The sequence below is a fragment of the Empidonax traillii genome, unplaced genomic scaffold (assembly GCF_003031625.1).
Source record: "Empidonax traillii isolate 1590-97213 ecotype Southwest subspecies unplaced genomic scaffold, ASM303162v1 scaffold70:size1330859, whole genome shotgun sequence".
Classification (NCBI taxonomy): Eukaryota; Metazoa; Chordata; class Aves; order Passeriformes; family Tyrannidae; genus Empidonax; species Empidonax traillii.
This window is the reverse complement of record NW_020955263.1, coordinates 258,255-274,374: the sequence shown is the minus strand read 5'-3', so window position 1 is coordinate 274,374 and position 16,120 is coordinate 258,255. Positions and strand designations below refer to the sequence as shown.

Below are 16,120 nucleotides of genomic sequence, written 5' to 3'. Positions count from 1 at the left end.
GAGAAGTTTTCTGTGCTCCAGGAGGGAGGGAGTTTCCTGTTTCCCATGGACACAGATCCGAGTCTTCTGGGCAGAGTGTGTTTGTGGACGGGGCGGGGGATCACGGAGGCTAGAGATGGAGCATCCCTGTCTAACCCTAGTGCCACCCCATAGGCACAGGTGGAGAGAAATGACAGGGAAAGGAGGCGAGAAAAAGAGGGGAGTTGAATGGGAGGCAGGACAGTGGGAAGCGTCAAGGAGTGCGGAGGGAAGGAAGAGAGAGGAAAAAAAAAAAAAAAAAAAAGGAGGAGAAAGGGGAGGAGATGAAAAGCAAGGGGGAGAAGGGAGGACCGGGCTGGGAAGAGGCGAGAGGCCCGGGAGGAGAGGAGGGAGGCAGCTCGTCAGAGAGGGACGGGACGGGACCCAGCGCCCCGCGGGCCATGCCCCTCCTGGCCACGGCGCTGGCCGCCCTGCTGGCCACGGCTCCAGCCCCAGGTAAGCGACACAGCGGGTGCTTATCGGCGAGCGCCCAGCCCCGGCAACCCCCGCCCGAGACTGGGCAGCCTCCCCTGGGCCCCCGGCGAGCCCCAGGGCTCCCCTGGGAGCACCGCCGCCCCTGCGCGCCGCGGAGCGCCCTCCGGGTCCGAGTCTCGGTCCCGAGTCCCGGTCCCGGTCCGGGTCCCCCCGCCGCCCGCACCGGGGAGGGGCTGGGGCAGCGCTGGGGCTCGGGCGGCGGGACAGGGGCTCAGCGTTCCTTGGGGAGCACGGCCGGGAGGGGCGCCCCTTCGCCGACCCCCGCCCCGCCGGTCCCGACCTCGCTCTGCCGCCACTTTCCCGGACTCCCCGCAGCAGCGCTTCGGCACGGCGACCCGATCCTTTTTAGAAAAGAACACCCTTTCCATGCATAAGTTCGTGGAGATGGGTCCTCGTCCGTCTTCTATGTCAGGCAAAGCCGAGACAAAGCGGGGTTTGAGGTTGCTTTTTTACACAGGTGCCCCGATCCCCTAGGCATCAGGTGGAAATGCAACCCGTAGGTCTCTTGTAAAAAAAACCTCCTCCACATTAGACCTTTATGCTTCCAAAACCAAAGGTGCATTGGACAGCATGTGTGTCCTGAAGCTGCAAAACGGACACAGAGCCTGTAGCTGAACTTCCAGATGCGGTGAGGTTAGAGGGGTGGGGAAGCCCTACTCCTTCAAGGTTAATGAAAGAGTTGAATGTGAATCTTCACCACAAAAGGGCAGGAGATGGTGGAGGCAGATGTTTGGTTCAAGTCCATCTTTAGTCAATGCAGAAGCTTTCTCCGAGGGGGAGTCTCTGAGTTGTGAAACTTGAAGACAGATCTGTTAACTGAGAACAGTTGGTGCTCTCGCTAGCCAGCTCCTAATTATTTTCATTTAAACAAAGAGCTCTTCCTGGCTCATCTGCTCTTTTTACTTTTTAATTGTAGAGAAATCAAAATAAAGCAGGCTTTGACAGTAGCATAGCTTCTTAGAACAAACTACAACACAGATAAAACCCATCCCATTTGCTTGTGGTCGTGCAAATTTGAGATCAGAAGGGAACCATCCCAGTGGCATCCCAGGACTATCAGTCCTCCCAGTCCTGAAGGGCTGGTTGTATATTCTGCCCGTTGGTCTCCATGGAGGAAGGAAGAGTGGCCTATAAACAACAGTAAACCTGGATTAGGAGCAATTGTGCACAGGAGCAATTCCATCCGTATCTCCACTTGAAGTAACTGGGGTTGTCCCACAGAAACACAGCCACACTGAAACTGCTCACCACATGTAAGAACCAAACAGTGACTTTAAGACCTTTGCCACTGTTCTAGCCCTGGAATAAACAAGTTTCTGGCTGCTAGAAGTATAGTTTGGTACTGCTGGCAGTGCTGTGAAAGTGTTTTGCTGTGTGATACGGCAGACAGCAAAGTCCGGATCTAGCTAATTCTTGGAATTGAACTGGTCTAAGCAGAAGTGGACAATTTGCAAAATAGTAGGATTTTTTAAGACAGAACTTAGTCAGCAGTCTGACTCCCCTCAGGCTAGTGAGACACGCAGGTGGAGGGTACCAAAGAAGCAGACAGCTAAAAGGTTGGGATGGGGGCAGCTAAGCTGCTTGCAAAAAGGAGAGACATGTTTGATGACTAAGCACACTGCAAAGAAATCCTCAAATCTTTGACTCACTCTCCTCCCCCTTTCTATAAATAGTTTCCCTTTCCAAGCAGAAACAAAACTAAAACTCTTGTGGTGAGCTCCACCTGAGCAGCTACATCATGCTATATTGAGAAGGCAGGAGAAGGAAAACAGCAATTCCTCACTTGAAACAGCAGTCTGAAGCCTAGATATTCAGTGCTCTGTTGGCACACAAGCCTGCTTTCAAGTTGTGGAGAAGTCTCCTATTCTTGGCAAGGAACCCATTACAAGGGTAAACCTCATGCTGAGACTGATCAGTGCCTGCTAAGGACAGAAGGAATATATCCATGACTGTCTGAGAGTCCTGAAGAGGGTTTTCCTTTCCTCATAAGAGATATATAAACTCTATTCTCCTAAAAGTAGGAATCACTGTTCCTACTTCAATGGCAGTGGGAAAATAAAGTCAGATGGATTCTGGTTTTCTGTTTTATATAAAGCATCGCCTGGCCCTGTTCAACATGAGGTGATAGCATGGTAAAGGCATCAGGAGATTTCCAAAACTGTCCCCATTGCTGCACTTGTGCGGCTGCACCAATAGCAGCCACAGAAGGAAGATAAGGAGATGGGGTTCTACTGATCAAACATGAAGGATGCAAAATTTGATATGTCCATATAAAAAGGCATGTCCTCAGAGAAAAAGTAGAAGCCTTAGATATAAAATACTGATATTTGTATGAGTGTAAACAGCTAGAAAGGGATCAGAGACTCCACATACAATGCTTCTTTATCTTCTTGCAGAGGCTTCCATCATCACCATATCTGACTTCCTCTGTATTTTCTCTTGGGTACATTTTGGCACTATGTTCCACCTAGTTTCAAATTAAGCAATGATTCTTTTGCCTTTTATTTTGGAACTCTATTTCACAATTACTCCTAGCCAGCTTTTTCAAACCAGAAGTTCACATGTCAGGAAAATGACATAATTGTTTTTCTTTACAGTTTTCATGACATGCTCATAATTTCAGTAGGAAAAGGTCTGCGTTTTTCATTTACCCAAAATATAATTTTATAAATGATTTATTAAACATTTATTGCATAAGGACTCCAAAAAGTGTTGAATTCTAAACTTACTCCTTATTTACTAAGCAGCACAACCTTCAAAATTTAATCTTATTTTGATGGCAAAGACAGCCATTTATGGGCTTCACATCTGCCAATGAAGAACTAAGGTCAGGTAACACCAGCAAGTAATAACAGAATTTTCGTGCCTAGAAAGTTTTTGGTGGGATTCAACCTTAATTTTAAATTTTAGCATTGTGTTCTACTTGTGTGCTTTCTGCAATCCAAAATGACCTCTTCCTTTGGCGTTTGCATGAATTACAGACACAAACATCAAGGACAGATAATTTTGTCAATAATTTCAGCCATGCTTAGCTGTAGTTTCCTAAAGAGATTTTTTTAAAAAACCCAAACTGTTCTTTATACAACTTGTTTTCTCCTTCATAAATAAAATAATATCTACTTGGAAAATACACACTATTCAGTAGAGCTTTCTATTGAAATGACACAAAAATAATTATTATACTGTTCATTTTGAGAGTTCTTCTTGAACAGTTGCAATGTAACTTCTTTAATTTAGTGGATTTACTTTATGTAAGGTGACACAATTCACTGCTTCATTTCACAGCTTCACTGGGGCCATAAAACCAGTATCTCTGCCTACAACAGTCCTTCAGAAATAGAATGGAAATACTTTACTTGCTTATTTTGAAGATAAATATGTGTTTGTGTTTCAGGAGATGATGTCAGACAAGAGTCTCTGCCAAAATGCACATCCCCTTTGTTAAAATGTTGCTTGCTAATGTGCTAGAAAAGTGTCCAGAAATGAAAAAATCATTCTCTCAGAGTTGAAATTCTCATCAGTATTTGAGTACAGTATTCACATATCAGGAAGCTTAATGTTCACAGTTTGGAGGACATTTCATGCTTTACAGAGTGCACTGCAGGGAGTGCTTGCTCACTGCTGAAATATGGTTCTCTCTCTGGTGGATGCCCTCAGACCGGTAGATTACACATTACAAATCATGTAGGGAACACATTGCCACAATACACCAGTGGTCAAAAATAGATCAGTCTCTGATATGACTAATAAGGACATTCTTAATGTACATTAGGAAGGAAATAAAATGAGTGTTGATTCCCCTGGCTCAGAAAGTCAGTCCAGTATAAATCAGTTAGGTCAGGAAAGGAAAATCTTCCTCTAATGAACAGCTGTGGACACTTCTTTCAACCTTCACCTGTTGTTGGAAGTAAAGCAAGAGGCAAACAATTGGTCTAAGTGAGGTTCGTGATGAAGAACATTAAAGACAAGAATCAGAAATTAATGGAACAATGAAATAATAATTTGTCCCGATATGATCTCATGTCATATTTTATCATGCAAATAATGTCAGATTAACTTGCATTGTAGTCAGAAGGACTAATCTGACAGATTTAGCCCAGGTTTCAAATGACCATTTAATTATGACAAGGAGAATGTTACATAAAACAGAGGTCATGGGGAACTGTAGCATATAGGGAGTTCAGTGCTCTTTCAGTGATCATTTATGGAACGGTATGATGGAAGGTTTGCGCAAATGATGTCTAAAAGAAGTAGATGGAAGCATACATGTTGAAATTGTGACCTTATCAAATCAGCAAAAGGCAAGGATAGCACATAGGAAAAACTGAGGATGGGATAACAGGAGTAGAGCAGAAGTCAGTAAAGCAAAGTCACGTACTTGAGGATTAGTAAGAATTTCTTTGATATACTAGGAACTGAACCACAAATGACAAAGAAGGGAAAACACCCAAGTAAGCTATTTATTTATAAACTGTTGTATAATCACATGTGGAAGTGTCATGAAAAAGGACAACATAATTCTGGGATGTAGCAAGTAAGGTATATCCCAGTCAAATCTGAGAAATACTGTGAGTATTCCATAGGACATGGGAAAACTTCTTTCCAGACACTGACTATAGTTGCAGTCACTGACATTAAAAAGTTTAAAATTATTACAAACAACCCCAAAATTTGAACTGTAACCAATGCAGAGAAGGGCTGCTAAGGTGAATAGGGAAAGGAAGACACTATGTACTGGAAGAGACTAACAGAGCTTGGCTTCTTTAGCTCAACAAAGCGAAGGAAGGCTGAGACACCAGATAATTACTTTCTATATAGAGTCAGGAAGCAAGCTGAGAGAAGAAAACACTATTTCAACTTAAAGTTGGCAGAGGAATAAATGGGCACAAACTGGCTATTGAAAGCATTCTTGTGGGTCTCTTCCAGCTTAGCATATTCTGTGATTCTGTGATTTAGCCTGGAAGTCCTAAGAAGGATGCAAGTTGTCAGAAGAGCCGGTCATGGAAAAGAGCCATTCTTGGCTCTTACTCCAGGAGAGTTTTAGATCAACATTTGTTCAGACTGATGAAGGATTGCATGAAGTTCGATCCTATGACAATAGCAAAGCCTCCACATTAGCCCTGTGTTACTGATAAGTTACAGCAAGAATACTAGAGCAGACTCACTGAAGGAGGGCTCATACCATCTTTAATATTCACAGAGAAGCAGATGATTTCAAGTTATACAAGCTCATTAAATTGCTGCACACTAAACAGATACCATCAGTTTATCTGCTGTGGGCTTGCATGCGGGGAAAGACTGGGGTGCTGTTGTGCCAGTATGGAGGATTCTCATCATCTTTTCTTTTCTTTACAGATGTTTGTGAGGCTTTAAATGTGACAGTCTCTCCTGGGCCAACAGTGCGATACTTTGAGGGAGATAATGCTACCCTTTATTGCCACATTTCTCAAAAGAGAAAGACAGACAATTTGCTGGCTGTGCGGTGGGTCTTTGCTGCATCACCTACCCAGGAGCATCTGATGATCAAAATGACAAAGTTTGGCTCTGTCCAGTATTATGGAAATTATACTCATAATTTCCATAAGCAAAGACTTCATCTTCTTAAAGAGAAATATGGAACTATGTACAAATTTCTTATTTTAAGTCTCCAGCAAACAGATCAAGGACGTTACATATGCAAAGTCCAGGAAATCGGCAAACATAGGAATAAGTGGACAGCATGGTCAAATGGCACAGCAGCTACTGAAATAAGAGGTGAGAGGCTACTGATTTCAAGTCTATAATTTTTTCTTGTCCTGTGATCCCTTTTTTTTCTTGCAATTTCATCCATTAGACATTTGAACTTACATTATATTTAAGTGTAAACTGTGGGTATGAGAAGAAAACCTAGCACTCAACTTCTTTACTTACTCATTACAATTTAAACATTATTTGGCCCATAATAAAATGTGAAGAAGTGAGAAGGTTGGTAGAAGATAGTCTATTTCCATTACCTTTTATCAGAATAGCAGTAATTAAAACTCCTTTCCATTCAGCAACAGGTTTCTGGTGGGTTGACCTTGGCTGGACACCAGGTGCCCACCAAGCTACTCCATCACTCCCCTCCTCAGCATGACAGGAAGGGGAGAAAATGAGATGAAAAAAAAACCACTCACAGGTCAAGAGAAAAGCAGTTTAATAAAGCAAAAGCAAAGGCACTGCACAGAAGCACAGGAAAAACAAAAGAATTTCCCATCAGCAGGTGATGTCCAGCGACTTTCTGGGAAGCAGGGCTTCAGCACACAAAGCAGTTGCTCTAGAGACAAATGTCTAATAATGACTGCCCTCCTTCCCACCCCTTCTTAGCTTTTATTGCTGAGCAGACATCATATGGTAGGGAATATCCCTTTGATCGGTTTGGGTCAGCTGTCCTGGCCATTGCTATTTAAATACAGAGAGACAGAAATAGGAGAGAAATTAACTTATTTTCTGAAGAATATGCAGTGGGTCTGTCAGAAATAGAAGCATTATATTTTATTTATTTTATTATATTTTATATATTTTATTATATTTTAGGTCTGTTTTGCCTCTCTCTCTTGTTACTTCCCTTGCTCTTAGTTCTAGTCTAGCAGCAGTTGGTAAGTAGCACTTCTAGTATCACTTCTGTACTATTGTTTATACCACTTGTAGCCAGAAAGCAGAGCTAAAAAAACATTGACCAGCCTGCTGGTATTGAACTGCGGATAAAATGACCAGCAATGAGTGATGTATGTGAACCAAGTTGAAAATGATCCATCTCTTTGGGATGGGTCATCTCAAATCTTAAGCCACTACACCCACGCTTTTAGAGATGGGTGAAACTGGATTTAGAGAACAGACTCCAGGCCATTAGTGTTAGCTGGCGAACTTCCCCTCACTTGTGGCTTTATAAACAGAAAAGTTGATTTACTGAAGGGTCAACTCTAGAGATAATGCCAGACAGCAGTTAAGAGTGTTGTCTCATTCACTGAATGATGTAAGTTCCTAAAAGCCTATAGTGAAACATATGGATTTGTCAGGAGTGTTTGGAAAGAGAATGGCATGTTCCAAGTAAGTGGCAGCAGAAGAAAAACCAGTATAAAATGTTGTTACACCCCCTGTCATACCTCTCCTCACAAAAAGCTACTCTGCATCTTTCATAGCTTTTCAGGCCATTGCTAATTATAATGTAGAAATATCTAATTGCTCTTCATAGCTAAAGTGTGGGGTTTGAATCAATTTAGCCATTGCAGAGAAGGAAATTTGTAACTTTTCGGTCCAGTCCTTAAATATTATTTGGCCCTGATTTCTAGTATGAGTTACAAATACATAATCAGGGTAGGGATTTGAGACTCATGACTTCATAATTTTCACACTGTCTGCTCAGCTGTATTACTTCTCTCTGCTTTAAATGTGACCCAAAGCAGAGCAGGAAGGCTGAGACAAGGGAGAAGGTTGGCCGACCTGTAGAGTATACCAACAGTATGCCCTGTGGGGATCTGAGGAAAACACCACAACCACCCTGGCCTCCTGAAAAGGCATTTATTCTAATTCTAAATCCAGATTAAAGATACCAAACAATATTGGAAAAATGACATATCTTTAAATGCCATAGCAACTGTTTTACTGCTTAAAGCCACTTTACTGGAAACAAAGGACTTTACTAGCATTCTGCTAATGCACTGTGAGTGTACAGAACTTGCTCCACTTGGGAGGGAAGGCAACTCTTTTCCAAGTAGTGATAAAGTTTCCAATTTTCCTAATAGTAACACTTGGGCTTTTCAAGGAAATTTTATTCCAAACACATTTTGTATTTTATATTATGATCAGTTATACTTTTTATTGCAAAGGGATTTACTTACGTTACAGTTAGATCCAGGATGCAACAAAAGGAGCAATACAAATTGCCTGAAGTATTTGGATACTTAAATTGTACTGCTTGTGCTTTATCAAATAAGGTAACAGTGTTCCAACATATCACAGTTGCTGTTGCCTAACATTTTGTTCCAGTTAATGTGTCTGGAGTTAACCCGAAATTCAAAATAGTATCTTTCTGCTAAAGCACCAGGCAAATTTCTCGAAACTTTACACATCAAGTGGGTGTAGAAATAGCGTAGTCCCTTTTTTTTCTTTAGTTCACACAAGATGAAGAGGTCACTGTGCAAGACAGAAGTTTCCAGACAGAAAAGAAAAGGGTCTTTCTGCTTCTTCAGGATGTAACTTGCTCTGGAAGCAAGCTGATGGCTGGATCTGTTGTATCTACTGCTATTAATTTATATTGAGATTTTGTTATTTGCTAGCAAGTTTGCAGGCATAAATTTGTGTAGGCAAAACAAGAAGTTGCAAGTCTATTTTGTTGAAACACATAAATTTATACAAATACACATACTGGAGTTGTGGAAAAATAATTGAGTTACAGGCTACAGTTCCTTAATGTCTAGTGATGGCAGTTAAAAGTTTAGCTACATATCTGGCTTTTACTTTAGGGACAGAATACATTTCTTCAGAAAAGAAGCCTCATTGATGGAGATGGAGTCAACCACAGTACTTTGCAGTGCTTTCAGTAGGTCCAGCTGAAATTTGAACTGTTGCAGTTTGCCCCTTTAGATGTGGTGAATACAAGACATCAAATAGGATTTATAACAAGGCTATTGTTAAATCTTGTCAGTAAAGCCAGGAGAAATCCATGTGCTGATGTTGCCAAGAACCGTTTTCTACTTCAGCCCCCTCAGCCTCAGCAGCATCCCCTCTCAAAGCTAAGGCGAATGTTTCATCATTTTACCAAAGGCACTTTCTCCTTCCCTGGGCTTGTGTGGTCAATGTTAGCCTAAAACCAAATTAGTGGTCTTTCTTATAGTACAGAATACATCAGAAAACAATTTATTTGAGACAAAAAAAAAAAAAAAAAAAAAAAAAAAAAAAAAAAAAAAAAAAAAAAAAAAAAAAAAAAAAAAGAGACATCAGAAAAATGTTCTCCCACTCTCTTCCTATCAGAAAACTCAAAATAATGAGTAGTCTTCTCAGAACAATATGCAGCACCTCCAAACCATGATTTCCAGTCAGGTAATTCCTCAGGGTACTGCGCATCTCTTAGGAAGAGCAATACATATTCCAAATGGTTTACAATCCAAGAGAAGAGACTACCCCTGTTGGGGGGAAAACATGGAAAATTAGACAGTCCAACTATAATCTTATTAGCATGGACAACAAAATCAAGCAGATCACAACAACCTGTCTTGGGAAGCTTATGTGTCAGAATTTGCCACAGAAGAAAGTCTGAGTTCTGTTAAAAATTAGTTGCATGTGACATTTTATAGCAGTAAAAACATAGTAAAATACAGGAATGCAAGACTTTTTTTCCCTCAAAATGAACAACCCCCTCTTTTTTTTTCCTGGGAATTTATTCTGAAATGCTTGCCAAAAATCTACACAGGTGATGCTTTCATGAAACAAATTAATAGATTTGTTAAAGTATTCAGGATGAGCTTCCCATCACAACTGAACAATTTCATAAATCCTAAAAGTTCTGTATCCACTGACTTAGCCCTAGACCTCACATCCCTTCCTGTGCATCGGTTTCTGCCTGTTGCCTCTTGTCCTATTGCTTGGCACAACTGATTAGAGCCTTGCTCTATCCTTTTGACACTCTCCCTTCAGAGACTTACATTGATGAGGTTCTCTGTCAGTCATCTCTTCTTGAGGCTGAACAGGCCCAGCTCCCTCAGCCTTTCTTTGTGAGAGAGATGCTCCTGTCCTTCAGCCATCTTTGTTGCCCTCTGCTGAGGCAACCAACCTGATCCATGAGCTCCATGTCTCTCATGTACTGAGGAGCCCAGAACTGGACACAGCACTGCACTGATGCACAGGGTTATTCTTCCCCAGGTGCAGGACCCTGGATTTGCCTTTGTTGAATTTAAGATGGTTAAGGACCTGTCAGGGTCCTTCTGAAGGGCTGTGCAACACTCTGGGGTGGCAGCCACTCCTCTCAGCTTTGTGTCGTCAGTGTGTTGGCAGAGTTTACTTTGGTGCCAAACATTGCTAGAACGACTTCCCTGTTTTTCTAGAAGAGCTGTGCCTGATGTGGCTGGCTCCCAGTCAGTTCTCAGGAAGTCTTCACATCTGTGTCCTTGCTGTTTTTCCCATTATTTTTTTAACTTAACTTCTAAGACATAGAAGTACACTATAGTGTTAAAACTTCTTACTTGTAACTGTAAGGGAAAATACATTCTCATTCTCTTGAGCATAAGTTGTTCATCCCCTTTCTCAGAAGTAGTACAGTTTGGTCCAGAAACACAAACTGCAACTCTAGAGGTACAAGTTCTGAGTAGCAGAAACATAGAGTCAGAATAAAATCAGCTACATACAACATTAATGGCAGCTTTTCCCCTGCTGTACTCAGACCATCTCCACAAAGCCATTACAGGCCTTACAAGCACATCACCATGCTATTTCAAGGCCTAGGCTCTTCTAATGCATTGTTTCAATTATCTTTCTATTCTTCACTGCATTTAATTTTTGACTGAAGAGCCACACATTGCATCTTGCCCAGGATAAGAGGACAACAGGGAGGCAGTCTCAAGCCACGTGGCTCTTGTGGAGTGTGTCAAGCCATACAAGATTTGCTGGAAGACATGTCTACAATGCTGTTGTGTAAATTGTTTCATTGAAAGGTAATTATTCTGTGACATAAAGCAAGATCTTGGTGCACTGAAGTCTAAAGCAGAATACATTTACTTCAAGAAGTCCAAACTTTTTATGCCACACAATTTTTCAATTCTTGTAATTTTTTTTTTTTTTTGCAGTGATTTCGTCAAAATCTTCTGATCATCCGGCTTTCAAGAAAAATCATGAAGCTTGGAAATTTTTTGAAGGTAAAGATGCATCTAACTGCTACTGCTTCTATACACATTGTTAGTTTTTTGAAACAGTACAGGACAACTAAAGTGCCCCAAATCAGGACCAATTTTGCTAGTTCCTGTGCAAACCTAGGCCTTGCCTGAGAATCCATCCCCCAAAGTACAAGGTGTGCTGGACAAAAGAGAATGGAAGAGTCCAGCTCCAGTTTCTCATGTATCTGTTATGGTCAGTGGGAATTTCACAGAATATTCCAAGCTGTCAGGAACCCACAAGGATCATCAAGTCCAACTCAAATGAATGGCCTATATAGGGATCAAACCTACAACCTAACCTCGGTGTTATTAGCACCATGCTCTAACCAGCTTAGCTCATCTTGAGGTAAACAGCCTACGCCTGTCTAATCACACAATTCAGTGTAGGCCCTTGTTCAGGAGGGTGTTCAGCATGTCTGCAGAGGTACCAAGTACTCTACACTTCTACTGGCCTTAGAAAGTGCTCAGTAAACATACATTGCACTGCAAGAGCAGCTTGAAGTTTCCTTGAGTTTCAAGGCAAGCAGCATTTTATGTTTAGATTAGTGGACAACTGTTCCGAGAGTCTGTAATCCAGAATCTGCATGCAGTTAGGACTCCCTCCTCCTCCTCCCCCTCCCCAGTCTAGAGTACTAGTGAAGTGCCAGCACACCACTTACAACTGCTGTGCTTCCTGCCAGGCAGGAATGCTGGCGTACAGGATGACCCTGATACTGTGGAGAGCCTTGCTTTTTAAACCATAATTTATAAACTATATTGTTGCACTGCATAAGGGGAACGAAACACTGAACTGCAGGTTAGGGGTCCAGTTCCAGCAATGCTATTTTCTGCAAGAACACTTGACCTCTGAGGCTTAGTTTCCTCTCTGTGAAGCAGGAAAGAAGCCAATATTCCCCCCTAAGGACGTTTCAAGACATTAATAGGTAGAGCATCCTTGAAGTACTCTAAAAAGAGTTATAGTAAAGGCAGAAATGAGTAATTAAAGATTTCTTTTCCTTCTGAACAAAATACTTCAACTTGATCTGCCATAGAACAACTCCTGTCAGCTCCACTGGGAATGTGATACAGCACCTGAATGAAAGCCATAAAGGGAGACTGAGTCTGCAGTTTTTAAAAGAAAAAAAAATCATACTAAAGTTTCAAGCCAGTGCTGCCAGCGGAAAAAACAATTGCAGATTTTCTTGCCTCTTCCCCAGCCACTCAGCACTCCCTCCACTTCCACTTTTCTCGTTGTATTGTTTGGGCGTTTCTTTTTTTCTCTTTTGTTTAAGAAAAAAAAAAAAAAGAAAAAAGTACAGCTGTTTGAACTGGGAAATAATCCAACTGAAGTCCTTTTGGTTTTTGGGTCGCCACTCAAAGAAAGAAAAGGAACTACCCAAACCGGTCCTTTTCTCTCTCCAGAAAGTCAGATCTCATGGGTGTAGTTACACCTATTTGCATTTATGGAGATTTCAACCAAATTTTAAACTAAGCAGGATACTATAGGAAAGTTTCAAGAGTGTTAAACTATTTCTGAACTCTAATCCTACATCTTTAGGGCCAGAGTCTATTTAGATCTCGTAGATTTAAATTTTTTCTATCCTGTCATCATGAAGAACACAGCTTTAACACTGATTGTTATCTGTGCTTTGTTTTCAGACCTATATGTGTATGCAGTGTTTGTGTGTTCCATAGGAATCATCAGCGTCCTCCTTTTTACACTTGTCATTCTCTGTCAGTCACTCCTGAACAAGAGGAGATCCACAGGTGAGTGAGATGCCATTCTTGATGACTGCAAAGCCCTTATCAAAAAGGGGGGCAGGGGGTGGGGGAGAAGAGAATGCAGAAGAAGCAGGAAAAATAAATATTTACTTGCCTTGATTGTAATTTAAAAAAAAAAATTGCTAGGGAAAAAAATTCTTCCAACCAAACTAGAACAAAGTAATTTCCCTCCCTTTGAATAGCTATTTCACTTTACATTTTTTCAAAAATCTTTCACCTTTGCACAAACATAAGTTGAAGGCTGTTGGAACTTCTTTCAAAGGAGACCACGTGCTGTATCATTAAGTTGCATTCTGACCAGAATCTAACATTTTGCATGAGTCATGTTTCTGCACATGTGTAGAAGGGTTTCAAAACAGCCTTACACTGTTCTTTTTTAATCTCTCTTCCTGAATAGATGTCAATATTCTTGGGTATATGAGGGTTTTTATTAGTACTCCCTCATTTCTATCTTTTTTTGAAACTAAAGCATCATTTCAACATTCAAATCTGTCTTTTCATAATAATCTTTCAAGATCAAGGATTATTGTTTCATTCTTCTCTTCCTCAAAGAAGAGCTTCTCAAAGAGACTGCACCTACATCCAAGCAGTCCTGTTGTAAACAAAAGTGCTGTTTCAGATCTGTGGAGTAATCAGTGCAAGCTCTACTTTCATTTGGGTTTAAAAGTGGTTTATTTGGAGATCTCACACAAGCTTCAAGGATGAGATACCAGCATGCTTAGCAGCCACCATGTTAGAGGAGACCATAAGGACCACCTCTGAACAGGTTTCAGAAGGAGCTTAGTTAGTGATTTGTCTTGCTAATCACAGGAGAGAATCATGACTTTGGTGCCTCTGCAGTACTGCACACATACCACAGAGGAATGAGTGACTCAGATATACAACTGAGAAGACATGTAAACCAAAAATAGATGTATAGAGAAGCCTTTGCCTGACCACAAACACTTTTCAGCCTGTGGTTCCATCTTCCTGGTAATGCGCTTAGTAGAGTAACTCTGATTCTAACAGACCCCAACAACTCTGCTTGCCAAGAGGAAGGAGCAAGATCGATGTTATTCTTCCTACCCTGCTAAGTGATGACAAAGGTTTTGTGCCAAGGGAGTACCCACACTTAAGTATGTTGGTCATGGTGAGTCACTTTGAAGCCACAAGCAATAGACTGATGCATCACAGTTTTTCTTTAGCAGACACAATTCTTGGGTTAGAATTCTTGCTTCTGTTTTTGTCAGTTTACACTGGTGTAAGCATACAAGCAGCTTAGAGGAAATGCCTCTTTACCTTGAACCAATACCAGTTAAATATAGAAATAATACACAACATAGAATAACCTCTATAGTTCCCCCACTCCTGCCACAGAGACACCAACAGCTTCCCTTTGTTCTCCCACCACTCCAGCTTCCCCTCCCCAGTTCCTCAGCCCAAACAGCACAAGGAGGATGATGTGCTCTGCCCCACCCCAGCCCCTCACAGATGGAGTGGAGGCAGATACCTAAGCACAGGGAGAAGAGGGAAAGCTGCCCAACCCTCTACAAGAACAACCTGGCCTGATCTGGAACATAGTGGAACTCATACCTGAACTAACAGCTGGAATTTGCTGTAGATGAAGCTGGAGAGTAGTTGAGTCACCATCTCTGGAGGCACTGAAAAGACGTAGATGTAGCTCTTAGGGACATGGTTTAGTGATGGACTTGGCATCGTCAGGGTTAATGGCTGAATGATCTTAGAGATCTTTTACCTCTAACATCATATAATTTAAACCTAAATGATTCTGTGATCCCTTTGGAATCTCTCTCTGTGAAACCTGAGAAGATCCTGGCTCACCTCACGGTTCTGGTGTGCGAAAGGGGACACTGAACCCAGTTCCTCATCGAGGGAGCTTTTTCAGTTTAACTAGGTTGGCACTGCATCTGGGACTGGTCGGTAGACCAAGGAGCTGTGGGAAGCTGTGGGAAGCAGCAATGGTTGCAGCTGGCAGTCCCTCTGTGGCTCTGGTAGAAGCTTTCACCCATTTGTTACAGAAGTGATTGCTCTTCCTAATTCCTGGTTCAGAGGACTGGAGGATTTACTGCAGGGCAAAAAAACCCCAAACAAACATATACCTAGAGATGCTCAAAAGTGTGTCAACACTGTACATGTGCTTTCCCTTTCTCCCAAAGAATCAGGACTATTGTTCTCCTGTACATTTAATAAAGGCCTGACAAGTAGATGGAAGCATTGCCTTGCCTGGCTTAGGCATGGCTTCTGTGTTAGCCCCAGCTCCGAGTGTTCTCAGCCCCTCTTTCCTTAGGACCAAAATGCACCTCTTAGGAGCTGTGTAGCTCCTTCGGAATGGGACTATTTAGGTAAGACCAAATACGAAAACTTTCCCGTAGAGAGGGGGGTAGTCATGAGTGCACTATTGTCTGGTTTTCGTGGTCCTTTGAAGAACAGAGAATAATAAGGGAGGGGGCTGTCTATGTTATATTCAACTTCTCATCATGGCCTAGGGGTGCACCCTCTCATCCTTCTGAGAAATAAGTTGGCAGTAGGTCGAACAGAGGAGCCGGAGTCTGTCCTCTGAGAGCAGCATGGGAGCCACAAAGCCACAAAAGAGCATCTTAATAACCCTGGCTCCTAAAAGGCTGCAGTGGGGGCAGCTGCCCTTGCTCAGGACTACTGACTCAAAGGAATATGAAGTAGAAAGATTTGCACAGCTCACATACAGAGCTGTCAGAGACAGGATAGTGGCTGGACTGGACCTCTGATCCGATCCCAGGAGGCAATCCCTTTATGCCTGTGGCCACAATCTAACTTACATTAGGAACAGCAGTGGCTCCTGTGGGTGAATGGTTTATTTCAGGCTTCTGGAAATAAATACAGGCACCACAAGGGAAATAAAAGTCTTCAAAGTAAAATTACTGGCCTGCTGTGCTTTTCCTTAGCAAGCTGTCTTTTGGCTGGGCTGACCACTGGAATATGTG

General features: G+C 42.0%; 1 protein-coding gene across 1 annotated transcript in view; it reads left to right on the top strand.

Annotated features, from left to right (window-relative positions):
• Nucleotides 1-389: 389 nt before the first annotated feature.
• The window catches only part of VSTM4 (V-set and transmembrane domain containing 4), a 32,385-nt gene continuing 16,654 nt past the window's right edge, over nucleotides 390-16,120 (top strand). Inside the window, exons 1-4 of the mRNA XM_027880472.1 lie at nucleotides 390-474; nucleotides 5,869-6,267; nucleotides 11,313-11,381; nucleotides 13,038-13,145. Coding sequence (XP_027736273.1) covers nucleotides 420-474; nucleotides 5,869-6,267; nucleotides 11,313-11,381; nucleotides 13,038-13,145 — 631 coding nt within the window. The 5' untranslated portion in view covers nucleotides 390-419. The remainder of the gene's footprint in view (nucleotides 475-5,868; nucleotides 6,268-11,312; nucleotides 11,382-13,037; nucleotides 13,146-16,120) is intronic.